At 39.5% G+C, this 27,986-nt stretch overlaps 1 protein-coding gene across 2 annotated transcripts; it reads left to right on the forward strand.

Annotated features, from left to right (window-relative positions):
- Window positions 1-27,891, forward strand: SH2D1B (SH2 domain containing 1B). Of its 2 annotated transcripts, none has more exons than XM_061120241.1 (4): window positions 1-288; window positions 19,559-19,622; window positions 21,951-22,116; window positions 23,958-27,891. In XM_061120241.1, the coding sequence occupies exons 1-4, from the start codon at window positions 155-157 to the stop codon at window positions 23,993-23,995; spliced, it is 402 nt and encodes a 133-aa protein (XP_060976224.1). In that variant the 5' UTR covers window positions 1-154; the 3' UTR covers window positions 23,996-27,891. The 2 variants fall into 2 exon arrangements, with proteins under 2 accessions (XP_060976224.1, XP_060976225.1); XM_061120242.1 differs by having other exon boundaries at window positions 3-288; window positions 21,951-22,107.
- The last annotated feature ends 95 nt before the right edge of the window (window positions 27,892-27,986 follow it).

Genomic DNA, 27,986 nt, shown 5'->3' on the forward strand with positions numbered 1-27,986 from the left:
ATCTTGTGAAACTATCTGAGTCCCACAGAGTAACCTTATTTCACTCCTACAAGCCAGAGCAGGAAGAGGTATTTCCACACGTCCCATTTAGGCCAGCTGCCTCCAATTCTCTCCTCAGATTCGTCCCTCGACTTGGGGTACCGGAGGGCTCCCCATGGATCTGCCTTATTACCATGGCCCTCTGTCCAAGCGAGACTGTGAGACCCTGCTGCTCAAGGAAAGAGTGGATGGCAACTATCTGCTAAGAGACAGCGAGTCTATGCCCGGAGTCCTGTGCCTCTGTGTCTCGTGAGTAGCCTCACCTTCCACGCATATGTTAAGTCTAGGACTGATATCCAGGTGGAAAAGAAACTGTGCCTCACTGACTTCGCAGCCCAAATGAGCAGAATGAGAAATAGCTAGACATTGCCACCAGGGAATGGAAGGGACAAGTCTGTCTAAGCTCCTCCACCTTTCCTTCTCTCCGTGAGCAGACTCTGTGGAGCAGCAGAGTGGGGCTGGTGGTGAGAATAAGGCTTCAGGAAGCATAGGAAGGGAGCAGAGAGACAGAGAAGGCAGCCATGTGAGAAAGTTCCTCTCCTACAGAGGCTGATTTATTTAGTACGGGAAACATGACACTTTAACCTGAGAGGCCATGTTTTTACATGGCTGGCTCTGCTTGTGATTTTTCAGATACTAATAACATTTCAGACTTTATTACATTTGTAAAAGGCTTCAATGGACATGATTTCCTTTCATCCTGCTTGTAGTCTGTCAAGGCTACCATTTTGTAGATGCAGAAACAGACCCTGGGATGTCTAAAACAACTTGCTTGTGTTGTAACACATCGGGTGTCTCCAAAGAAGCTGAGTTCCATGTGAAAGTTTATGCCAGAGCATCAGAGCTACACTACTGAAGGAAGTTGCTTAGCCCAGCTTAGAAACCAATCTTAAACAAATATCAGGGGAAATCTATTATCTTTAAAGGATTCTTCTGTTTGTGGGGAACACTGAACTTTTTCTTTACCTGTTACAAGAATTAAAACCCAAGTGTCTCCAAGGATAAGCTTCAGTGCTTCTTAGAACTGGGAGCTACGAGGCCAAAAAAGAGTGTCATTACTGACAGAATAGACAGGGATGTCTTCTTTCTTTATGTGACACTAGGAAGGCAGCCTTCAGGTGTTAGCAGTTTGAATTCAAGTTACAAGTGATGTTGAGAGTGCTTTCATATATTTTTTAGCCATCACTAATTCTTCTTTCGAGAGCTGCATAATATCCTTTACCCATATCCTTTACCCATTTTTAGCTTGAGTTGCTGTCTTCTTTCTACTGATTTTTTTCAATTTCTGTATATGAAGGTAAAACTTTTTTTTTTTTTTCAAAAAAAGACTAACACAAGAAAACTACAGACCAATTTAAATTTCCTTTACTATTAATTTTCAATAAACTACTCACAAAACAGAAGCCAGCAAGACATTAAAGCAGGAAATACACTGTGGTCCAACCTAAGAAACAAAGGATAGCTCCATGTCAGGAAAAGTATCAGTTTAATTGTGTGTTAATAGGTCAGAGGTTGCAAACTGTATAACTCATTCAAATTTGCTTAAAAGGTACTAAATAAAATTCAGTGTCTACCCCTCAATTAAACCCATACTCATGTGTGCACATGCATGCACTCACTTACACACTCCTAACCATATATAGCTAGATAGATGCTTCCTTAACACCAGATGAAGTGCTAGAAGTATTACCCCTAAAATCATGAATGAGCCAAAGTGATTATGAGCACTACTATGTAACTATCTAAATTTTCCAGGAGATATCAGCAAGTGTAATTAATCAAAATAAATAAAGGTAAAAATTGAAAAGGAAGATGTAAAATTATTATTTACAGTTGACTTTATACCTTTGAAATCTAGATTTAACTGAAAAAAAAAACTACTAAAATATTTAAGAAAATTCAGTAGGGATATCAGTTTTTATAATTGAAATCTAAAAATCAACAGCTTCCATACTGAAATAATAACTAGTAAGAAAATATAATAAAACACCTCATTTACATCAGCAAAAATTAATAGTACCTAGGAATAAATATAATATGAAATGTGCAAACTTTAATATCTACTGGGGAGCTCACTAGAAGACTTAAATGGAAGGAAGAATTCAATTTGGAAGCTTACCAGTTTACCATAATTAATCTATAAATTCAGCATTTTTCTAGTAAAACAAATCAACAGAATCTTAAATTTTCTCTTCAAAGATAGTAAAATGTATCCAGATGGGAAATAAAACACAGGGAACCTGCCAGAGAGCCAGAAAAGTTTTTTATTAAAAGAAGGGGGACTAGCTCTACCAAATACTAAAATACATTACTACAGTAATTACTACAATAATTAAAAGAGTTTGGTACTGAGAGATCAATTAAATATTTGGAATATAGAGTCTGATAGAAATAAAGTCAAATACATAAGGAATTTACTTTATATTTAAAAGATCATCTCAAATCAGTGAGGAAAAGATGAATGATAATTAACTGTGTTGGGACACTTGGCTGGTCACTTAGAAAAAATAACCTGAATCCCTTTCTTAATTCTTAAAGTTAATTCAAAGTGGTTCTAATACAGAACTTATTTTTTCTAAATGAAACCATGTGTATTAAAAGAAAATAGGAACTATTAAAAAATATTCCTGGAATTGAGGAAGTCTTTCTAACAAGATATAAAACCAGAAAACAAAAAAGAAAAGATGGTTAAATATGACCATTATAACGAGAACAATGACAAAAAAACTATTATTAACAACAAACCAACAGAAGAAAATCAAAACTTCATTAATATGGAAGAGCTCTTAAAAACAATAGAAAACTAGACCAAGTGCAAGAGGGGGAGATTCTCTGAAATGGAATATGAAAAAGAAAAAATAAGAAAATATTAGATAGATAAATAAACACAAAAGAATAACATGATGCCATGTTTATCATTTCAGTGGTCCAGAATTAAAACTGAAAATAACCAGAGGAAATTCAATTTTGGGGAAATAAAAGTGCTTACACTTGCTAAATGCAACTTCTTTGAATGGTGAATAACAATTCAGTCACTGGTCTTCCCTGGTGGCTCAGATGGTAAAAGCGGCTGCCTACAATGTGGGAGACCAGGGTTCAATCCCTGGGTCAGGAAGATCCCCTGGAGAAGGAAATGGCAACCCACTCCAGTACTCTTGCCTGGCAGATTCCATGGATGGAGGAGCCTGGTGGGCTACAGTTCATGGGGTCACAAAGAGCTGGACACGACTGAGCGACTTCACTTTGTTTCACTTCCTATTCAGTCACTAGGTCGTGTTGAACTCTTTGAGACCCCATGGACTGTAGGCCGCCAGGCTCCTCTGTCCCTTGGATTCTCCAGGCAAGAACACTGGAGTGGGTAGCCATTCCCTTCTCCAGGCGGTCTTCATTACTGGGGGATTGAACCCATAGCTCCTGCAGCTCCTGCACTGCAGGCAGATTCTTTACCACTGAGCCATTGGGAAAGCCTAACATTTGATTGCAAATCTCATTAATAAAAATATATCTTATAGTTATTACTGCATAAGTATGTACAAATTGGCATTAACAAGATTGAGTAAACCCATATTTAATATGGAAAAAATTCCAAGATCTATTGTGAAAAAGGCAAGATATTAAGTATGATCCCATTTGTATAAAAAAAAAAGAAAAAAGGGATGCCTATATCCCTGTATATCCATAAACACTTTTTGAAATGTGTATTAGAAATTCACAATATTGGTTACAGCTGGGAAATTTAGGAGGAATAAGTGGGGAAGAGAAGGTTGTGGATTCATTCTTCTTACTTGATAACTTTTTCTCACTGTTTAAGTGGTTTATATGTGCAGATATCACTTTGGTGATTTTTAAAAATGTTTATAAAAATGTAGTGAGTCCCTACTATCTATGGAAACACTGTGCTAAGGCCCTGGGGGATTCTAAGGTGATTCCAATAGGCAACTTACAAGTTTTTCAACATGTAAATAAATAAAATAAGGGTAAAGTATAAATTTCAGAAGAGACAGTTTTATACAAATTTAAAACCAGAGGAGATGATCAGTAAAGTCTTCTTAGAGGAGGTGGTATTTGAGTTGGGACTTAAAAGAGTAGATAAGATTTAGTTATACAGAAATGAGATGGAAGGTATTGTAGGTTGAGGGAAAGGCAGGAACATATGTCCAGAAAACGGATATTTTAAAGCATATAGGAATCACACAGGGTTCTAGAAAGGTAGTTTGGAAACAAATCAAAGTCAGTTTAGAGTAATATTATGGGTCTTAAAAGAATGACTCTGTAGTTGATGGGGAAACATGGATGTTTTCTGAGAAAGGAAATGACAAGACTGGTACTGAATTTTGGGAACTTCAATCTAATAAGGATAATATACTGAAGCTGGCAGATAATGATGGCAATAGAGACTGCTGTGTCTCTAGATGGGAGCTGGTGAGGCACTTGCTATGGTGGGGCAAGCAGTGGGAATGGAAATTAGAAGAAGGTGCAAGGGGGACTTCCTTGCTGACACAATGGAGAAGAATCTGCCTACCAATGTAGGAGACACGGGTTTGATCCCTGGTCCAGGAAGATTCCCCAGGTCGTGGAGCAACTAAAGCGTGCACCACAGCTGCTGAGCCCGTGCGCCTAGAGCCTGTGTTCCGCAACAAGGGAAAGCAGCTCATGAGGAGGTTGAGCACCGCAAGAAAGAGTAGCCCCCGCTCAGCACAACTTGAAAAGGCCCACGGGAAAGCAATGAAGACTCAGCATGGCCAAAATAAAAGAATAAATTTTAAAAATTAGAAAAAAAGGAGGTGCCAAGTATGTGAAATAGATAGGAGGGAACTCGGTCAAGATTTCAGCATAGGTAATCTAACCTATACCGGGATTCTCTATAATAATTGACATTTATGCATAACTGCTCTGTGATACATCATGCTAACTTAAATATTCATCCAAAGCAAAAATCCCTAAAAAATTGAATACAAATAATAACAACAAATCAAATGGAGAGGCAGGAACAAATATCCATTAGACACCTGCAGTTGATCAAGGTTCACCCTCTTCCCTGCCCATGTCACTAAAAGGCAAACAAAATTTCAGGCACCCTCAGCCTTAAGGCTCAGATCAAATAGCCCCCTCAAAACCCGTTTGGCCCCTTTCATAGTTCTTGTGAAATTTTATTACATCAGTATAGACCATTCGATTGTAATTTTTCAACAATTTTTTAAAGTCTCCCATGTCAAGGACTTCCCTGGTGGCTCAGATGATAAAGCGTCTGCCTACAATGTGGGAGACCTGGGCTCAATCCCTGGGTCAGGAAGATCCTCTGGAGAAGGAAATGGCAACCCACTCCAATACTCTTGCCTGGGAAATCCTATGGACAGAGGAGCCTGGTAGGCTACAGCCCATGGGGTCGCAAAAAGTTGGACACGACTGAGTGACTAAGCTTGCACTTTCATGTCAAGCACTATAGCAGTTAATGCCTTCAATACACCTCAGAGTCTAGAGTGAAAAATAGAGAAGTAAATGGGCCCTGTGAGGTGTGTGATAACTGATGACTTACGTTAGGGCATGATAGGAACTGAGAGAAAGGAATGATTCATTCATCAAGGAGTCAAGAGCCTTCATGGAAGATAGGACTTGGAGGGTGACTAAAACCGTCATTCGTTCATTCAACAGCATACACTGAGTGCCTACTGTGTTCTAGGTATGGTCCTATGCATTGGTGAAATAGTAATAAATGGTACAGACACTAGTCCTGCCCTCGTGAAATGACATTCCAGTGAGAGAAGTCAATAAAGTGAAAACAAATCAGAGGCACATTTCAGCAAGGGCAGAGTCTACCTTAGGTTGGCTTCAGGAAAGGTTCCTCTGAGGTCACATAAAGCAGTTCATATTCCAGTATACACCCTGTGTGAGCAAAGTGAAAATCATCTACAACACAAGTGTTAGCCTGTTTTTCTACATCAGTGCAACAAGAGCCACTATGAAGTTGCTTTCCATGAGCCAAAAATTGTGCCAAGCATGTCACATCAATTATTTATGCTTTGGAAAGCCATCCTTGGTAGGTGATATATGCCTATTTTGTGGGAAATGGAATGGAGCTTCTTATTAACTAAGAGGTCCATGATCAAACTGTCATAATAGATTGTTATCCTGCCTTTCTTACCAATGTCCCTAGTTCTAATGCTCAAGGTGATCCTTTTGGAACTCTTTAAAGTGCCCAAGCAGGAGCCTTCCATGCATTGGGCTTGGCAGTAGATCCTGATATGTGGAATCTTGCATTTTGCTTCTTCGAGAACTACCCTTTCTTCTTTGCTGTGCTAGAATAGCAATATACCAACTTCCATGCTTTCACAGATCTAAATGAGGTTTTTAGGGAGAAGGTTAGAAATAAAGGAAGTCACAGAGGAAAGTTAGTCTAGCAGCATATTATCACCGACCAGACAGTTATGTGGGTGGTAAGTATGGACAGGAAATGTTACCTGATCTCACAGTCTGATACAGTGTGCAGAAAATACCAATGTGCAAAACACTATGTAGGTGACTTGACAGTTAGAAGTTGGAACTGGGTCTAGCTTTATAATCAGCAGAGTCAAAATGGAATAGATATTTGGAGATATAAGGGATTCAGCTGCTGGTATGAAGGGAAAGGAGGGACTTTTTGTAGTCATAGGAAGGTTACAGGTAAGAAGAACTCAAACCATGACTTATGGCAACAACAGAAACAGTGAGTGAGAGATCCCAAGAGTCATTTCCAGCTTTCATATTCTGAGATCTTTGGAAAGACTTGAGTTCAGAAAGTAAGAAAAAAAATTAAGCTTTTTTGTTTTAGAAAAATCAAATGTTGAGAAAGGTATAAAAAAGAGAGCAGAAATTATCTCAGTCTCACCACTCAGAAATCACCTTTCTTGATATTTCAACACACATCTCTCCAGATTGTTCTCTATTCATATGCATGTATAAGTGAATATTATATATGTACATAAGTTACTCATCATATATATGATGATTTGTGACTTTTTAAAACTTTCAATTGGAGGATAATTGCTTTACAATATTGTGTTAGTTTCTGCCATACATCAACTGAATCAGTCATAGGTACAACTTCTTTTTCAATGTATAATAGGTACATTTCCAGATCAAGGAAAGCCAATATACATCATAATTTTATGATTGCTTACTATTTATTGATTGCATATGTCATAATTTATACGTAACTATTCATGTGGGCTTCCCTGATGTCTCAGACAGTAAAGAATCTGCCTGCAATGAGGGAGACCCAGGTTCAATCCCTGGGTCAGGAAGATCCCCTGGAGAAGGGAATGGCAACCCACTCCAGTATTCTTGCCTGGAGAATTCCATGGACAGAGGAGCCTGGTGGGCTACAGTCCATAGGGTAGCAAAGAATCAGACATGACTGAGCAACTAACACTTTCATACATTTAGGTTATTTCCACTTTGGTCCAGTGGACCCAATGTAATTTGATACAACTAATATTTTTGTGCTTACATCTTTGAGAGTTGGCCCAACTCTCTCCTCAGGATAATACCCTAAACATTTTAACATTTTTACACACATTGACAAATTAGTACAATCAAAGTTTGCATGGATGTACACTCCAATCAAGAGCAGTGAGAAAGCCAGAAGTCAAGTCTTAAAACATTCTTTATTGACTTGTAACTTGTTTTATCATCCTCTTAGAAGTATATTTCAAAGAACAGAAGTTCTTGATTTTAATGAACTCAAATGTATCTTTTAAGAGAAAAAGATGGATTGTGATTTCAGTTATGTCAATATACAATAAACCCTTGGCTAATGTAATCCACAAAGGTTCTCTTCTATGTTTTCTTCTAGAGTTGGAAAGTTTTAACTTTCACAGTTCATGTAGCCCATCCTGATTTTTGCATTTGGGTAAGGTTGGGGTTGGTGTTTTGTTAAGTATGGCCACATATTTGTTCCAGCTCAATTGTTGAACAGATTATTCTTTCTCCCAATAAATTGCTTTGGTGCCTTTGTAAAACAAAAACTATTAACTATATAAGTCTGACTCTATTTCTGAGCTCTCAGCCTTGATTTTTTTTCTTTATCCAAATTCTATATTATGTTGGTTAGCATCAGTTTATAATAAGTCTTGAAATAAGATGGTGTAAATCACTCAACTTTTTCAAGGTTATTTTGACTATCTTAGATCCTTTGTATTCCCATACATATTTCAGATTCAACTTTTCAACTAAGACACACACACACAAATACTGATGATAGACTGAGATTGCATGAATCTATAGGTCAATTTGGGGAGAACCAACATGATAATATTAATTCTTCTGATCCATAAATATAGTTTAACCTCTTCTTTCATTTATATCCTTTATAGTTTCTCTCAAAAATGTTTTGTAACAGATCTTGTACATCTTTTGTCAAATTTATCCCTAAAATTTCAAATGCTTGATGTTATTCTACATGATAACAGGTTTTAATGATTTAAGTTTTTAAATTATTTTAATTTCACTTTCCACTTATTCAATTGAAGTGAGTGGATACACAATTAATTTTTATGTATTGAACTTATATCCTGCAACCTTGCTAAATTCACTTATTGGTCTAGTGGCTTTTTTGGTAGAATTTCTGTATGATTTTCTATATGCCATCTGCAATTAAGATAACTGTACTTCTCCCATTTCAATGTTTCTGTTCCATTTTTTTTCTTGCCTTATTGCACTATCTAAGACTTTTAGAACAATGTGGAAGTGATGAGTACAAAAATCCTCATCATTTTCTGACCTTGCAGAAAAGTATTCAGTCTTTTCCTGTTAGCTATGTTTTTAGCCCTTCTGTTTCTAGTAGGGCTGAGTTTTTTGTGCATCAACTTAGACGGTAGTGTGAATTTTTGTTCCTTGTCTCTTAATCAACAGGTTTTTTTTTTTCTTTTAAGATTCCATGTATAAGTGATACCATTTAATCTCTGACAGCATTTACTTCTGTTTAGCATGATTGAATAATGTTCTACTGTTTATACATACCATGTCTTCTTTATCCATTCATCAGTTGATGAACTTATAGGTTGTTTCTTTATCTTGGCTATTGTGAATAATTCTGCAAAGAATAAGGGAGTACAGATATCTCTTAGATATCTCGTTTTCATTCCCTTTGGCCATATACTCAGAAGTGGGATTAATGAATAACATGGCATTTCTATTTTCACTTTTTTGAGGAACCTCTATACTATTTTTCGTAGTGGCTGTATTAATTTGCATTCCCACCAAGAGTGCACAAGGGTTCCCTTCTCTCCACATCTTTACCTACACTTGCTATCTCTTGTCTCTTTGATGATAGCTGTTCCAACAGATGGGCTTCCCTAATGGCTGGCTCAGTGCTAAAGCACCTGCCTGCCAGTGCAGGAGATGCGGGTCGATCCTTCTCCCCTGGAGAAGGAAATGACAGCTCATTCCAGTATTCTTGCCTGGGAAATCCCATGGACAGAGGAGCATGGAGGGCTGCAGTCCATGGAGTCACAAAAGAGTCAGACACAACTTAGCAACTACACAACAAAAACTCTAACTGGTATGAGGTAATACCTCACTGTTATTTTGATTTCAGTTTCCCTGATGATTAGTAATCATCAGGTTGAGCACCTTTTCATATGTCTCTTGTATTTGTATATCTTCTTTGGAAAAACATCTATCCTTTATGCATTTTGTAAAAAATACTTACATACATAAACATTTAGCATTGTTATATCCTCTTGATTAATTGACACCTTTATCTCTCTGAAAATCCCCTTATTTATTCCCGGTTAGAATCCCTGCTCTGAAGTCTACTTTAGCTGACATTGCTAGCTTTACTTTTATTAGTGTTAATAGGATATATTTTCCCCATCAATTAACTTTTAATCCAATTGTGTTTTTATTTTTTTCAGTTAATTATTAGACTTTATTCTGAGAATTTCAACAAGTTTGCTGTTCCCCTGTGGACAGTGGGATCACACTTTTCTGTCTTTATTTTTATATCAGGTGTCTTGTAGGAAACAAACTTCAGTCTTGCTTTTTTATCCAGTCTAAACAATAACTTCCCTTTACTCAAGGCTTCTCTTGTCCCACCTAAAAAAGATTTTAAGTAAGACTCAAAAATATTTAACTTTTTCCAAGTAGCTTAATTGCACCCTTAGAAATGTGTTCAATAATATTTATAAGAATACAAAAATATCCATCACCAAACAAGGTAAAATGTCAGGATGTTATATCTGATATTCAATCATATTGATGATCATATTAAATGCAAATGGTCTAAACATTCCTATTAAAGGGAAGGAGAAATGTTAATAGGAACAAATTCAGAAATGAACCAACATCATTTTTTAAAGACATTAAGATAATCAATGTCCTTCTGGGTTATATTACACCAGAAGAATTGACACATCTTTGTGGTATGACCGTGACTGTGTATTGCTATTCTTCTCAAATGAAGGCAAATTGGTTCTGACTATTTTGCTATTAGGAATTTCAGATAGACAGATGGTTTGCTTTTGCTTGGCCTACAGCAAATCTTTTCATAGACCTAGGTGCCAGATTTGCAATTATTTTATCCCCCAAAATGTGCACATCTAGAACAGCAGTTGAAAATACAATAACCTTTGATTAATGTTGCAATAATTCATAGTCATTCTCCAAGACATTTCTAGTGATTGCACTGGCCAAATGGGTGAGCTAAATGAGAATGTGGTAGGAGTCAACACACCACACAATTCATGATTTGATGGTGCTCTTAGTATAGAAATTTCTTCTAGGGATGTGAATTGCTTCAGTTTACTGTCTTGGAAGATGAAACCAGTTATAGGGGCTCATGCTTGGGCCTTCCCACTACTATAGTACTCATTCTATGATTCAAAGAACCAACAAGATTTTGCCAGTTTCCAAGTGTGTAAGTGTTAGGGACTCTTTGGGACTCCAAGGACTGTAGCCTGCCAGGCTCCTCAATCCATGGGATTCTCCAGGCAAGAATACTGGAGTGGGTTGCCATTCCCTTCTCCAGGGATCTTCCCAACCCAGGGCTCAAACCCAGTTCTCCTGCATTGCAGACAAATTCTTTACTGTCTGAGCCACCATAAACACCTCAAGATGGTTGGATGACATCACGGGCTCAATGGACATGAGTCTGAGCAAACTCCAGGAGATAGTGAAGGACAGGGAAGCCTGGTGTGCTGCAGTCCATGGGATCGCAAAGAGTCAGACATGACCTAGTGACTGAACAACAATGAAGTATTTAAGTACATTCTGGAACTGGAGAAATAACCACAGGATGGTCCTGTGGCCCCACTGAACCCACTCAAAATAGACTCAGGTCAAAATTTATTATATCACCTGACCTGGGGATTTCTAATTCTGAATTGCCGGATCAGGGGAACATTTGGGTCTCTAAGGATTAGTGTCAATTCAGAGTCACTATCAAATAACCCTCGAAAACATGAGCACTTTTCCTTTTTCCAGTATACAGTCCCCCTGTAGGTTTTTCTGGGAAAGGCTTGAAGTGTTGTCACATTCTTTCTTAAAGTAGCCCAGAAACCCAACATTCCTTTCAATGAAAGGGATCTGAGACTGTGGACTGGATTAAATCTATAAATTGAATAAGTCACCCAAGAATCCCTATTCTGTGACTCAAGTCAGGGTTCTTCCACCAGACCTAGAAGTTCTCTGTTTACTTTATATCCAACAGAACTTTTGACTGTCTATCATCATTCTCTGCTTTGCAATCCAGTGAATCAATTAAATATCACCACAGATGTCCAGTAAGCTGTTTCTTATACTGCTACATCTCTGTGGTTTTTGATAACTGGCTCTCTTTGTCTCTCATTGAACACCAATACCTAACCTCATTGTTTCAGTGCACCCCATTATTTCCATTGAAATCAGGGAACCCAGTTCCATTGCAGAATTCCTCAATGTCAGCTCTAGCTTACAGCACAGAGCCAGAGTTTTTCAAAGATGCTGGCACTCTCCTTGCAATTATTTTTTAGGGCATCATTAAGTCCCCTAAGGGGCTTCCCTGGTGACTCAGACCATAACGAACCCACCTGCAATGCGGGAGACCTGGGTTGGGAAGATGCCCTGGAGGAGGGCATGGCAACCCACTCCAGTATTCTTGCCCAAGGACAGAGGAGCCTGGCGGGCTCCAGTCCATGGGGTGGCAAAGAGTCGGACATGACAGTGACTAAGCATAGTTAAGTCACATAAAGGGGGGAGAGGAATAACTAAATAGTTTGCATAAATACATTTATCATAACATTCTCATCTTCCTGAGTTTTTAGATTCCTTTCTCTGTAGAATGCCAAGGAAATTTTAGCATTTTAATCTCTATGGAATGTGAGCCATTATTAAATCCATGCCTTAATTTACCAGTCTAGCAAAATGTTTATGTCACTCCCAGGTACATGAGCTAATATACTAATTTAAAATCCTGGGTGAGTGTGCCTTTATTGATGAATTCAGCCAAAAAACGTTCTATTTTATCCTTTTTGGTTTAACATCCTTTTATCTATTTCCACATGTACTCTTTGTACACATGTCTCCCCCTGACTAAACCAATCAGAAGTCTGAGAGCAAGGGAGCCCATAGAGGTCAGAACACAGAGCAGAGTGGGGAAAATTAGAAAGAGGATCTGGAGATATGGAAAATATCCAGCACACACACATATATATACTGGTACTGGATGTATTAAATTTGAAGTGCCTAACAGACATCCAAGAGAAGATGTTAAATAGTTGGAAAAAATTGAGTCTGGAGTTCAGGGGCAGGTTGAAGCTAGGACTACAGATTAAAATATAATTTGGTAAGTGTTTATATTTTTACAATAGTCTTTCAGTTCAAAAACATTCCACCTCCTTTTGTTCTGTGAAGTATTTTATTGGTTAGATTTTCCATATATGTTTGGCACATTTCTTATTAAGATAATTCAATGCAACCCAACAAATAGTGAGAATATGCTATGAGACAGGTAATGTGCTAGAATGAACAAAGCAGACACTATTCTGGTCTGAGTGTGAATTAAAGATGTTGTTGTTGAGAAACTAAGTCATGTCTGACTCTTTGGGACTCCATGGATTGTAGCCTGCCAGGCTCCTCTGTCCACGGGATTCTCCATCAAGTATACTGGAGCAGGTTGCCATTTGCTTCTCCAGGGGATCTTCCTGACCAAGGAATCAGACATGCACTGTAGGTGAATTCTTTACCACAACCACCAGGGAAGCCCCAGATTACAGAAGAGGAAGTGGACAATTAAAATTCAGTGTGTGATAAATGTGTATTTTCAAAAGTTCCCCTTTCCTACTGATGAACCCCGGCATGCCTGCCCTGAAGCACTAGGTGCTCTGACTCAGCGCAGCTGCCTTGCTCCGCCAGGTCTTTGAACAGTGCCTGGATGGCAGAGGTCCTGTGGCTGGTTATAGTGGTCTGTAGATGTGACAATATTGTGATATTGATTATCACAGTTTTATAAGACTTGAGACCTGGTAAGACAGGAATATACACACACCAAGTCAACCCCATCTACCCATCACTCCTCTTCTCTCCCCAAGAGAATCAGCCTGAAGTCACCCTATCCTCTTTAAATGCACAGGGGGAAAGTCAAGGACACATCTGTTAAGACTGTATTCACTTTACATCTGTTTTTTGAAAAGTCTTCTTCCTAAATATTGAAAAAAGTAAAACCTCCTTAAAAGAAAATTACTAGAGAATTAAAACATAGCCTTTACCACAAAATAGTGGACTTCAAAAGGGATAAAAGGGGTGAGGTTGCTGGCAAAAATAATACATATTCAGTGGTGGGAACTTTTTATCTCTTTGTTTTGCTTTGTGTTTGGACAAAGGCTGTTTCAGAGCAGTGGTAATTTTCTGGAATCTAGAAAGCTAACTGCTGAGATTACTAAAGGCTTAAATAACAAACTCTGTAGCTTGGTTTCAGTAAAGAGATATTAACTACTACAAAGAGTCAAATGTTCATAAAAGATTTTTTCCAAGCTGCAGAACAAGAGATGTTTGTTTGAAGATGAACAAATCATAAGAGAAGATTTACCTAGCTTATTCTTACATCTTTAGCATCCCTCAACTAGTGTAAACAGAGTTCTGACAGATGGAAAAACTTGCACCAAAACCCCCCAGAATTCAAGGATGACCCACTGATACCCCATCTTTCTACATTCCTTCTTCTCCCTCCCTTCACCCCTCCATTTTTTCCCTTTAATCTCAAAATTGCACTAAAAAGCTATTTTTATTTTAAATTTTTATTGTTAATTGTAATTTTAAAGTTTTATGGAGTGTTATTTTTTGATTACTGTATTTTGATTAATTTAATCTGATAATAGTTTATATTAGAAAATATACATTTTCACTAATTTATACTTTTATTTGTACTTTGTAATATACTTACGACTTTTAAAGTATACTTAAATGTAACAAATACATAGTTTCACTGATCTTTGCTTTATAAGTAATAAAATATTGGCATTGTCAATTTCAACAGTGCCAATGTGAACGAGTAGACACTTGGGCTCATGGACTGTACACAGTTCAACTTTACTAAGTTTTGCCAAATTGTTCTCTAAGGCTTTGGTAATTAGATATTACACCCCCATTAGTGGTATATAAAACTTTGTATAGCTCCATATCACAGCCAATATTTTGAATTAGTAACTCTTACATCTTTGCCAATTTGGCATGAAATGATATCTAATGTGGCTGCTGCTGCTGCTAAGTCACTTCAGTCATGTCCGACTCTGTGCGACCCCATAGACGGCAGCCCACCAGGCTCCTCCGTCCCCAGTATTCTCCAGGCAAGAACACTGGGGTGGGTTGCTATTTCCTTCTCCAGTCTAATGTGGTTTCATTTCTATTTGCCTGATTATTAGTGAAGCAACTTTTCATTTGCTTATTGGTCATTGTACTTATCATTTTCTTATTGCACATTAATGTTCTCATTTTACATTAGGGTTGCCATTATCTTCTCCAAAATTGTGGATTTTATCACAAAAGTATATAGTATATTTATAGTATATTTTGATAAATAGAAGTTTTAATTTTAATATTGTGAGTTTTATTAATCTTATCTTTTGACTGGTACTTTTCGTGATTTAAGAACTCCTTCCTTAACTCAAGGTCATTAAGTTGGTCACTTTTATTTCTCCTAAGTTTAGTGCTTTGTTTCTTTATAATTGGGTCTTCAATTAGAACGTGAAGCAAGAATCCAATTTTATTTGTTTCCACGTGAAAACATTACCATTACTATTTAACAAACAGTCCCTCCCCTCCTCACTGATTCGTTATGCCAGCTCAGTCATATATCAAGTTTTTACATATTTATGGGTCTGTTTCTGGGCTATTTTATTTCATTAATGTTTTTTCCACTACAGAGCTAGTTCCTTACTGTTTTAATTATAGCTTTATAAGGAGACTTAAGACAGAAGCATCCCACTACACACACACACACACACACACACCCACACCAGTTTTATTTTTCTTTTTCAAAAGTGACTAAACCATATTTTTATGCAGAGGAACGACATGATCTGACTCATATTTTTAAAAAGGACTACCCTTACTGTTGTGCAAAGAATAATAATAACATCAGAGAGAGGGGAAAAAATTGCTAGAACTATGTCCTTGAATAGATGAAAGTGGATGACAACCAGTGGAAATAAGAAGGATTAGCTTTGCAGATCAGCATGCAATGGCCATCCATGGTGATAAAGGCAGAGTCTATGCCTGCAGATGTGTGGTGATGGGAATTTGGAAATTCTCTTACCATTGCTTTAATCTTCTCAGTGAAGTCATCAGTTATGAGTGAGATGTTGAAGGTTTAAGAAGAAAGCAAATGGTATAGAATCACTGTTTGAGAGGAATAGGAAAATAAATGACTGCCTGGAAGAATTACGGGTCCAGTTGAAATTTGTGGTCATTTATCTAAGTGAGAACAATGAACATGGCTGTGTGTCTACCAGCCACACACTGTGGTAGTGAGTTGGGCTCGGTCAGGATTCTGGGTTTGCTAATTAAGGAAATAAAGTGAAAGATGGTAAAGGAGTTGAAAAGAGTGATTATAATGATGGGCAAGCCATCTAATCTGGGTAAAGAAGGGAGTCAAGACAAGTAAGTGAAAACCCTGAAAAGTGATAGGATCGATGGACTGGAAGGTCTGTAGGGTCAAGGGAATGTTGGGGTCCGTATACTAGGGAAAGAGAAGATGGAAAGCAGGATGAAGAGAATGGGATGCATGAAACTCACATTATGAGAAGGTTTCCACTATTGGCAATTATACGGTCAAAGTTACAAGTGAGGCTGGCTTTATGGCATGCAACCTTATGCAGCCACACAGGGCCTGACTCACAGAGCCTGTACTTGGTTATCAACCAAGTACCTGTACTGCTGTTACCATCCCCAAATTCTTAATAACTTTTAAACAGGGACCCTAAATTTTCCTTTTTCTCTGGGCCCCACAAATTATGAGCCAATCCTGGTGATGAACATGGGAACGAGTGGGCAATGTAGGGGAAGACAAGATTATTGGAGGAGGTGGGTTCAAGGAATGGAGAAATTGGGGTGGTAAAGAATAATCCACTTGTGAATTGAAATTGCAAACAATTTAGATCAGCATAGTACTGAAGGCAGTGACAGTGAGCAAGGAGCTAGAACCTAGAGAAATGAAAGACAATAACCCAGAGTTCAGGAGCGGTCATCAATAGAGACATCTTGATTGGGCAGTAGGTGACATAATCTACACGAAACTCAAAGCCAGAGTTTGGAGACAGGAAACGACACTGAGATGCTACAGAAGCAAGAACTCTGGCCTCTCGTCCAGGCCTGCAAGGAGAGGTTATGCAGGTAACAGCAGCATCCCTTTAGTGGAGTCCCAGAGAAGCAGGGTCCTTGGGACAGAGACTTTGCCAAAAAACGTCCGTCTAGTCAAGGCTATGGTTTTTCTAGTAGTTATGTATGGATGTGAGAGTTGGACTATAAAGAAAGCTGAGTGCCAAAGAACTGATGCTTTTGAAATGTGGTGTTGGAGAAGACTCTTGAGAGTCCCCTGTACTGCAAGGAGATCCAACCAGTCCATCGTAAAGGAGATCAGTCCTGCGTGTTCATTGGAAGGACTGATGTTGAAGCTGAAGCCCCAATACTTTGGCCACCTGATGCAAAGTGGTGACTCATTTGAAAAGATCCTGATGCTGGGAAAGATTGAAGGCAGGAGGAGAAGGGGATGATAGAGGATGAGATGGTTGGATGGCATCACTGACTCAATGGACATGAGTTTGGGTAAACTCTGGGAGTTGGTGATGGACAGGGAAGCCTGGAGCTCTGTGGTCCATGGGGTCGCAAAGAGTCAGACACGACTGAGCAACTGAACTGAACTGGCTGGGACAGAGACAGTGTGTCCAGGTGTCCTTGGAGCAAGAGAGTGACAGAGATGATTAGAGAAGAGGTTGAAGATAGAGGAGAATTTGATGATGGCAGACCTTGAGCACTAGAGAACACAAAGAAGGATTTCATGGCTGGGAAGAAGGGGATACAATAAGGCTGCACAAAGCCTTGTAGGATTAGAACACAGGGGGATATACAACATGCAGAGACTGGGATTCTTGCAATGACTAACAACAGGGAAAAAGGACATGATGAGATTAGCTGAATGGATTCCAGGTGAGGGTGGAGGGAAGACTGTGAGTGTTGGAGGATAAAGATGACTCCCTTGTCACCATGGTGACGGGGGCAGAAGGCACCAGGGTCTTTTTACCTGTCTTAAGTGTAGATGCACACTGAAAAATCATGTATCTTTTTAAAAGTTTTATAAATGTCATCTATAAAGTAATAATTAGAATAGGCATTAAAACAAGTTTTTATGTTGACCCAATAATATTGTGGGCTTTCTAGATGGCTCAGATGGTAAAGAATCTGCCTGCAATGTGCAGGAGACCTGGGTTTGATCCCTGAGTTGGGAAGATCCCCTGGATAAAGGAATGGCAATATCCAGTATTCTTTCCTGGAGAATCCCAAGGACAGAGGAGCCTGGTGGGCTACAATCCACGGGGTTGCAAAGAGTTGGACATGACTGAGCAACTAACACTAATAATATTGCAGCCATATGAAGTAGATACTAACCTCACTGCTCTGTAATCTCTTACAGTGCTTTTTTTGGATAAACATTCAAAATAAATGCATATTGGTATTACAAGGTCAATAAATCAATTTCTTCTAAAGTTTTGCTGCAATTTGGTTTGTTATTTCATTAAAAGTGCTTTGCAAAGAGTAAGACTATATCTGAGCAATGTCTGTCTTTCTAACTTGATAGTTAGTATATGGCTTTTGGACTAATTAACACAGAACCTCCTTTTGTTTTATTCTTTCAAACTCCTCTAGTAAATACTTTCTTAGACTGATAATACAATTAATTAAAAATAAAGTCACTTATTTAAGAATTTAATTTAAGCCATATAATAAATGAGTTTCAAGAAATCATGTGATCAACCAAAAGCAGTGTATGAACCTTGTTTGGATCCTGATTTGAATAAGATATCTGTGAAAAGATATTTGTGGGACCTCTTCCCAAGCAGTGGAATACTTTAATATGTCACTTATAGACAAGGATTCATGTAAAAGGTTTTGTTGCTTATGTCATTCAGAGACACCCACTAGCTTATTCTGGCCTCAGGAAACACCACAAAAAGGATTGGGATTTGAAGTCAGTTAAAGCCTCCAGACAATTGGCAATGAACTGTAAGTAGCTATCTGCCTTCCCAATTCAGTTGAAAGATGAGTCATCTGATTCCTTGGCGTGGGTGCAAGTGAAGGGGTGAGGAGTGATGAATCAGATCATTTGAACCTCATGTTAATGTTTTTGATCCTCATTTTTTACATTTTAATATTTCTTGGGAATCAGAACATAGGTAACAACTGAGAGAGGCATTTAAGGGATGCATTTTTTTCTCCTCAAAAGCCGTTATTAAATTGATATGGTATCCTACAATTGATGGCATCTGGGAATTGAAGAAATATTGTAATGTATGCTATTTCTTGCTCTGGAAATTGTTCAGTTGGGTCTGTTATCTAAATTCTAGATAGATTACTCATCTAGTGGCTCCTGGTCCAATGAAGAATAAGAGCCCAACACACCACTTCCTTGCACATAATTCCTAACCTTCTCTATTTTAGTTACATTAACTGTCTGTAATGAGATCAGTGACATTTCAATTAATAAACAACACAGGAATGGCTCAATGGTATTTTGCATAGTGTTTCAAGTAAGTGCTAAGTGAAAAAATTAGAGAGAAATACCAAGACAATGAAAATTCTAAATTTTCTCTCCTTATTCCCTTTACTACAGCCCAGATTTCCATCAGAATAAAAAAACCTCTCTTTCAAATTCCCACAGATGAGAAAGCCTGAAATGATCAGTTTCTTATAGGGATTCAAGAATGACAAAGGCATTGCACACAAAATACAGTGATAGATGTTACCTGGATTTGCATATAAGAACATTGTGATTCACAGAGTCATCTTTCCACAGGTTTAAAAATTTTGTCTACACGTACCGAATCTTCAAAGAGCAACATGGGTATTACAACATACAGGTAAGGACATATAAGAACTCCTGTAACAAAAACAACAAAGGCTGGGGGAGAAGAACCTAAAAACATCTCTGAGATGTGGCCATGTGGAGGCATTCTACATTGGGAAGCACTGTGTAGGTTGGAGTCAGATCAGCAGTTAACCTGGTCTTCCTTTAAGAGAAATAGGGACACACTAGAGTTCGGTTCAATTTTTTTTGTAAAAAAACAAACAAGGCTGTTTTCATAAATGTGAGGCACAGAGTCACTCCAGGGGCAAATACACCAACCTGAACCCTATCTAAGACTGCTGTCAAATCAGAAGACTAAACGATAGGCTGGGTGCAAAGGGAAGGCGGGGAGAGCTCCGAATGTTAGGGAGTCGGGGGGGTGTGCCATACCTGGATGAAAATACAAAAGGAAGCCTCAGTCAACTGGCAATTTGGGGGATTTTGTTAATGCGTCTGGTTTACTGAGCGCTGAGCAGAAAAACCTTTCTTCTTTCGAAGTTACTTCTCTGGCAGCAAGTAGAGTATAATGAATGTCATTGAATCTTTAATTACTATCATAAGTAGTATATAATCGGAAATAATCTTTCTGAAATACTTGCAAAATGGTTAAGCAGATTTTTTACTTCAAGAATTCTCAGAATCTTTGATATGCTAATGTGCCCTGTGACTATCTGAGATTTGAATATACAATGATCCCCAGATACACACACACACAATTTTTTCTTTGAAACAAAGGACATTGTTGAGGCAACTGACAAATTTTTGAATAAGATCTGTAGATTAGTAAACAGTATCACATCAAGATTAACTTCCTCATTTTTAGTCTGGTTATGTAATATTCTTGCTTTTTAGGAAGTAGGAAGTATTTAGGTTAAAGGGATATCATGTCAGTAACTTCCATATATTTTTTTTAAAAAAAGGATAAATATATGTAGATTTGTATATTTAGAAAGTGAGAGGATGAAAGGCAAATACAATAAAATGTTAACCTTTGGGGTGCAGCTGAAGGATATACATGGAAATTTAAAGAACAGTTTTGAAACTTTTAAAGCAACTCATTTTAAAACATTTATTTTTTTGTTGTGCATATTTTGGGAAATTTTGGATAATTCCTTAACACCCCATTTTGTCTCTTGTCTGGAGAAAACAGAGAGGCATCCGCATCTGTTATAACAGACACAGGGGTGTTTCATGAGAAGCAGCTCTACATTAGGGCCGGTACTAGATGCTGCCTTGGGCTGATGCAAAAGCCTTTCGTGGAGCTGACTTCCGCCTCAGCCTGAGTCTCTGTCATGGAGGTTGACACACTGCAGGTCCCAGAGCTTTCCCATCGCCACCCCTCTCTGCAGATCAACACCTTGGCCCTCTGAGAACCACAGTGATCGTGAAGAGACACAACTACATAAGAACTGAGGAAGCTTTTGTGTTTTTAAATTATTTCTGTAAGATTATAGTAGAGGGGCTTCCCAGGAGGTCAGGTGGTTAAGACATTGCCTTCCAACGCAGGCGGTGCAGGTGTGACCCCTGGTTGAGGAACTAAAATCCCGTATGCTTCATGGCCAAAGACCAAAACATAAAACAGACGCAATATTGTAACAAATCCAATAAAAACTTTAAAAATGGTCCACATCAAAAAAAAAGTGAAAGCATTATTTAAAAAAAAAAATGACTAGGAAGTTGTACTTTGCTTATAGCTGGTAAACAGAAAACAACTGCTCATAATTTTATCTGAATCATGCTGACATTTCCATTTTCAATTTAAATCCGGACATTTTGGTCTTATTTTCCTCTCACGGAGGTTCTGAATTCTAGTATGTAGGCTTTTGTGGGTTTTTTTTTTTTTTTTTTTTTTTTTGGCTATGTGGCTTGTGAAATCTTAATTCCTTGATCAGGGATTGAACCCAGGATCATGCAGGGACAGCACCAATTCCTAACCCTGAACCACCATCAAGTATAGAATTTACATATTTTGCATTTCCCATTGAAGTCCTAAGGCATTAGTTGCTTACACACTCACATAAGCTCTTAGAGGGGTTACCCTCCACAGGGTACCTACAAGAGCTGCCCCCAAATTGCCATGGATGGGAACTCACTCAATACTGCAGACTGAGGTGGGGACCCTTGATTGTTAATCGTCTTAACTCACAGTAGCTCAAGCCTCTGTTTTTAAAGGGAAGGTTTCTGTGTTTTGTGTGTGGTGTGCGCTCCCACACATGAGATGCCAGCCACATGTTTTCAGTTCGCGGCTCAGAGGCAGCCCTGAAAACCACTGTTGTGAGAAGTGTCACCTCTCACACATAGTTGCCTGGTGATGAGTGCTCTCCTTCTTGCATTTTTGCAGACCGTGGAAGGTGTTAAACGAGAGATCTTTCCAAACCTAAAGGAACTGATCTCCAAGTTTGAAAAGCCAAATCAAGGACTGGTGTTTCACCTTGTAAAGCCAATAAAGAGAACCAGATCCTCCCTGAGATGGAGAAGATCGACGATAGAGTTGGATGGTATTTATGGTAAAAACTTTCCTAGGGGGGCCAGACAAGAGCCTTAGTCCCACTTCTACTACCGCCCTACTGGGTAGAATCCATACAGATAACTGCTCCTTTCTATGATGTTAGCTCTAAAAAGCTTCATCCTGCAAACAGCATTTTCTATCTTGGGGAGCAGAGCCTTCATGCTTCTGGTGGTGGCAAATGCACAGAGCGCTCTGTGCTCAGGCAGCCCAAAGAGTGGAGGGGTTCCTGGGCATTCCGTGAGCCTACTTCAAACTCACCCTGTGACCTTGTGCCAATCACATATTTGGGAATAGATGGCCAAAAAGCAGAATTTTCAACTGAGAAAATTGCTTCAACTTCCTTCTCCAAGCCTCATCCTGTTACATTTTGTTCAATATTTGCTAAGCATTGATTTATGTAGTGTTAGTGGACAATCTGGGCTTCTCCGGTGATGCTAGTGGTAAATAACCTGCCTGCCACTGCAGGAGACATAAGAGATGTGGGTTTGATCCCCAGGTCTGTAAGATCCCATGGAGGAGGGCATGACAACCCACTTCAGTATTCTTGCCTGGAGAATCCCGTGGACAGAGGAGCCTGGCAGGCTACAGTCCATGGGGTCGCACAGAGTCAGACACGACTGGAGCGCCTTAGCAGGGAGCAGGGGCTAATTATTTCAGATACACCCCAAGAGTTATTAAGCCATGGTGGGAAATGAGACTGCAGAGGATCAGTAAATCTGAGTGCACAGGATCCAGGTCCTATCCCAAGCAGCTACTCTTGTGTACACCCCTTGGAATCTGTTCGCAGAAAAGAATCTAGTATCTGTCAGTCACAACATAGTTGGAACTTAGCTCAGACTTCCTGAGATATTTACAGTTTAACCCTGTTTTCTCAAGGGGGGATGTATGGTCAGAGCTCCATTCAAGGGACTTCAGTCCTCAGTGGGCAGGTGACTCAATGGGAGCAGCGTGCTAGCTAGGGAGCACGGGGAGGGGGAACCGAGGGTTCCGGGAAGTCTGCAGTCACCCCACACCCACTGCACTCTGCCTACAGACAAGCTGCCCTTTAGACTGCCCGAGCAAGCTTCTCGCCTCCCCAAGACTAGGCACATTTTTTTAATTATAAGAAAACAGCCCTCCTCTCCCATTGTTTCTCTGTCCCCCTGCCCTAGGTAGAGGAGTGTGTACCCTGTCACAGATTTGCTTGCTATAGTTGCTGCAGATGTGGTCCCATGGCCATTTTCTACCATAACTTACAGAAAAAAATAAAAATACAAAGAATTAAAGTGGGGCAGAGGAGCAACCTAGGAATGTACCTGTGCTGCAGTCCTTAGGCAAACTCTGATGAGCTGCTCGGGGTGCTTGAGGGCGGCGGTAGTATTTGTCTCAGGGATAGTAAAATAACCACAAATCCCAAGAGGAGAACCCTTTGGAGTTCATTCCAAGAATTGAGCGAGAGTCTCGCCACACCAGTTGTCCAAGCTCAGGCAGCCTTGGCAGGACGAGCTCCCAAATCCTCAGCCATCAAAGGGGAAGGAACTTCCTCTGAGCTGCTCATCTTCTGCCCCGTCCATGTGGCCACCTCAGAACAAGCCTCAGGTGTTCCCACTCTCAGGGAAGCACAGGTTCTCTGCTGCTGAGTGGAGGCGTCTGGTGCTGGAAACTCTGATACTTGACTTATAAACAGGCCCCCTATTTTGCCAGGAGAGCTCCTGTGGTACCCTAGCCCTTGAAGATGCCACTCTGATGTGGCATCAAGACCACCCTATGCCTGGGCAGAGCACTTCTTTCCCACGAGAGGTATTGGTCAGGGTGACTCCTGGGTGTGGAGCCTCATGGCTGATCTCCTTTTCTCCCCAGAGAACAGTGGCAGTGACTATGTGGATGTCCTGCCTTGAAGGTATGGAGACTGGATGAAGCACTTATAGAAGAGATGGGTGACAGCTCTCGCCAGCGATCCTGCTTCTCCTTCAGGTGTGGGTCTGGAAGACCAAACTCTAGGGGACAATTTAGACTCTCCTGGTCTGAGTGACTGAAGATGTTTTGTTCATCAGCCTCATAGAAATCAGTCCCCTTGCCCTGCCTCCCATGCATACACAACAAGGAGCTTCAAAACCCCATCACCCTCCCACTGTTCTTTCTTGGAATACGACTGCCTGAACCTATTCTCTTTGACTTGTTAAAGGTGCTACCAGCACAACACAGTTGACGTCTGGTCATCTTTCGACCAGGTGACCAGAGGGGAGAGAAGAGAGTGCTGGTGTCTACTTTGGAGCCTGAGTTCCAGTCATGACAATGTGACTGCAGACAAACCTCTTCCTCTTTCTAGGTCTCTGTTCCTTCATCTGAAAAACAAGTGGCTGGGCAGAGGACAGACAATGCCCCAGCCTCCCTGCTTAGGCTGGTTGAGGCAAGTGGCGTTGGGGGGCTCCTGAGTGATGGACCTGTATACCGGACCTCAGACTCCCAAAACAGCCCACGCAGTCTCTGCACCTGCCCATGCTGGTCTTGGTGATGGGGGGAGCCCAGACCCACTCACACACCCTTCTCCCCCGAGCCTGGGTGACCCACCTCCTTTCTGATCTCGATCCCTTCCAAACATTGCCCTAGAGACACTTCCTCTTTGATTCTGCCTCATTTCATTTACGCACTAACCACTTCAACAGCACCAACGTGGTTCTGCATTGTGACACATGTGGGGATTTTGAAGGTGTGTTTCCTGTTTCTGACTAGGCTTTAAAGTGTGGTTGAGTCTCCCCATGAATCCTCCACAGCACATAGAAATGCATGCCGCACAAAACTGTGCCCCATTTCGAGACATTACTGACTAGGAGCCCATTCCCGAAGGGTTTGTCAACCTTGGTTCTCAGGCCCTTTGTATTTTCCTGCTAGTTCACATTTTAAATTAAGACCTGCTTAGTGTGGAATGTACCACATGCTATGCCCATTCTCTGATCCATCTTCAAACCTTAGTGATTCATTTCGCCCCACTGACCTTACCTTTTAAAGTTATTAAAGAGAGGAACTTGGAATTCTGGGAAACAAGAATAGATATTGTGGTTGGAACCCCAAAGTATGAGCCATTCTGACTTCCTGGGTCACAGCAAACCATAGTAGAGAAGAAGGGAACTGCAGGAGCCACATCAGCATCCTTCTGGTTGGCTCGGTAAGGGACACCAGAAGCAAACCTGCTCTCCAGGGTTCGGCCCCGGGCCTTTGATTCATTCTGCATGGTACAAAGAAGCATGTTCCAGTTATCTGGGACCGCAGCAATCCTTGGCACAGAAAACATGGTCAGTGGCAATTTCCTGAATAAATCAATATATATGAAATGTGGTCACTCATTCTGGACAGCAAAGATTTGTTTGAACTCTATATATCTCAAAATCAAGTAGAACATGATTATTACTTCAAAATCTTTCCATTATAACTCTCATAGAAGTGATTTCCTTTCTTCCTGAGCATCTATGCATAGCACCTTACGAGAAGCTTGATCCCTGGTGGAATTTCAGCCATATTTCTCAAATGAGCAAGCCACATTTAATAGTGGTTATGGATGTCATTGCATATTTCCCTGAAGCTTAGAAGACGCTGAACAGGTCATATGAAGAACAGCTGAAAGATCTGAGTATGTGGGACTGGAAGGGGGAAGACAATAAACTACAGCAGCTGTTTCAATGTTGGCAGTGCCGTTCTGTGAAAGAGGGTGAACAGAAGATTCACTGGGTATGATGCCAGACAGAAGAACTCAGACCAGTGGCTGGGTGTTTACAGGAGGGCAGTTTTAGCCAAACGTAGGAAGAACTCAATGTCGGAAGAACTCGGAGCCAACTGGAGCTATCCTACATTCAAACAGTCCCCTGCCTTCTGGGGTCCAAATGATTTAGTTATGGAGAGTTGAATTAATCACATTATTTAACTCTTAACTCATTATTATCACGATCCATCCATATAAGACACATTCATTTTTCTTCCCTTCATCCCTCATTCCCATTCCAATGGAACCAGCTCCGTACCATGCCCTTGTATGTATGGGCTTCCCTGGGGACTCAGATGGTAAAGAATCAGCCTGCAATGTTCAGGAGACCCAGGTTCAATCCCTGGATCAGGAAGATCCCCTGGAGAAGGAAATGGCTACCCACTCCAGTATTCTTGCCTGGAGAATTCCATGGACAGAGGAGCCTGGCGGGCTACAGTCCATGGGGTCACAAAGAGTCAGACATGGCTAAGCAACTAACACTTTTTTTCACTTTACTTACATGTATGCACTCTTGTAGAATGTACAGATTTGGTTGAGACTGTATATCTTTTATATTTACATACATGATATAGTGCTATTGATCCAATTCTGTTATTACTTTTTTTTTTCACTCAATATTATGATTAGTTCTATTCCTTACTGTTGAGTGTACACCTAACCCAGTGCCTCTAACTAATGCATGGCATTCCACAGCATGCATCCATCACATTTTGTTTTCTCATCTCTCTAGAGACAGACATCTAAGTTGGTTCCAACTCCCTGCTACTAGGACAACACTGTAATGAACAGCCTCTGTTTATGGACATGTAAGAGGCTTCCTCTGCACTATATGGGTGGGTCACAAAGTGTACTCAGATTTAATTATGGTATAATCAAGCCCATTAAGTGCATTTTTGCTTATGCTTTGTGATTTTTGATCCCTGTTTTACAAGCCCTTCCCCACTCCAAGCGTCTACTGGCCTTATACTTTTACCTTCTACACTAAGGGTTTTAACGACGGCAGGGACTTTTGCCTTTTTCAGTGGCATATATCCAGTGTTAGAAAAGTCCTTCACTCCTAGGAGATGCTCAATGAATATTTGTTGAGTAAAGGATGAATCTGGGGTTCACCTTTGTCCGTGGTGAGAGCTAAGAATCCAACTTTGTATTTTTCCATATATATTGAAGTAGTTTTCTGATTTCTACCTGCTTAATAATCCATTTTCCCTCCTCTGGTTTATGGTTTCTTCTTTATAGCACAACTGTTCTAATACTCTGACTTTGTAATTGTCTGTTAGGATAAGCACTCATTTTTAAAAATCATTTTAGCTATTTGTGGACCTTGATTCCTCCACATACATTTTAGAATAAATAAGTTTCTCAAAACACAAAATTCCTTGCTGGAATTTTGAGTAAACTTGCAGTTGGGGGAGAACTGAAATTCTTGTGATGTTTTCCCATGTATAAAATGCTACTCTATTTATCCATGCCAGCTTTTTTGCTCTTTAATGAAATCATAAATTTTCAATGTGGAAGTATTGTAAATTCTGTTAGGTTAATTCCTATTTTTAGTTGTTATAACTTTAAGTCATATATTTTATTACATTTCTAATAGACTATGACAGCAGCAAACTGTTTATGCTCTTGTTAGATGTCCTGGTTTATCTGTTGATGCTACTGTAAATTAAACTGTAAATTCTATGTAAATGATTTTATCAACTACAAATGATAGCATTTTGTTCTCCTTCCTTTCAACACTTAATGTATTTTATTTATTTTCTATGTTTACTTGATTGGCTAGGACCTCCAGTACACATTAAATACCAATCAGAATGTGAGCATTCTTGTGTTGTTCCCATATTGTAAGAAATGCTTAGTCATTTTCTCCATTTATGTACAATGTTTGTTGTAGCCTTTAAGGAGGCTACTTTAATTTTATCAGAAATGTTTTGAAATTTATTAAGTGATTTGCTTCTGTATCTACAGAGATATCTACCACATTCCTTTAATCCTCATTCCATTATAAAGGTAAATTACATTAAATTCTTAACATTATATCCTGCTTGTATTGCTTAACTTGATTATTTTACATTATTTTTAACAAATTGTTGGATTCGGTAAGTTATTTCATTTAAGATTTTTGTATTAAA

This window comes from Dama dama, chromosome 20, assembly GCF_033118175.1.
Source record: "Dama dama isolate Ldn47 chromosome 20, ASM3311817v1, whole genome shotgun sequence".
In the NCBI taxonomy this organism is placed as follows: Eukaryota; Metazoa; Chordata; class Mammalia; order Artiodactyla; family Cervidae; genus Dama; species Dama dama.

Excerpts from the sequence above, each read along its gene's own strand:
- SH2D1B (XM_061120241.1), top strand. The coding sequence starts at position 155 with ATGGATCTGCCTTATTACCATGGCCCTCTGTCCAAGCGAGACTGTGAG. Across the intron at positions 289-19,558 it reads GTCCTGTGCCTCTGTGTCTC|GTTTAAAAATTTTGTCTACA; the intron begins GTGAGTAGCCTC and ends ATCTTTCCACAG. Across the intron at positions 22,117-23,957 it reads AGAGTTGGATGGTATTTATG|AGAACAGTGGCAGTGACTAT; the intron begins GTAAAAACTTTC and ends TTTTCTCCCCAG.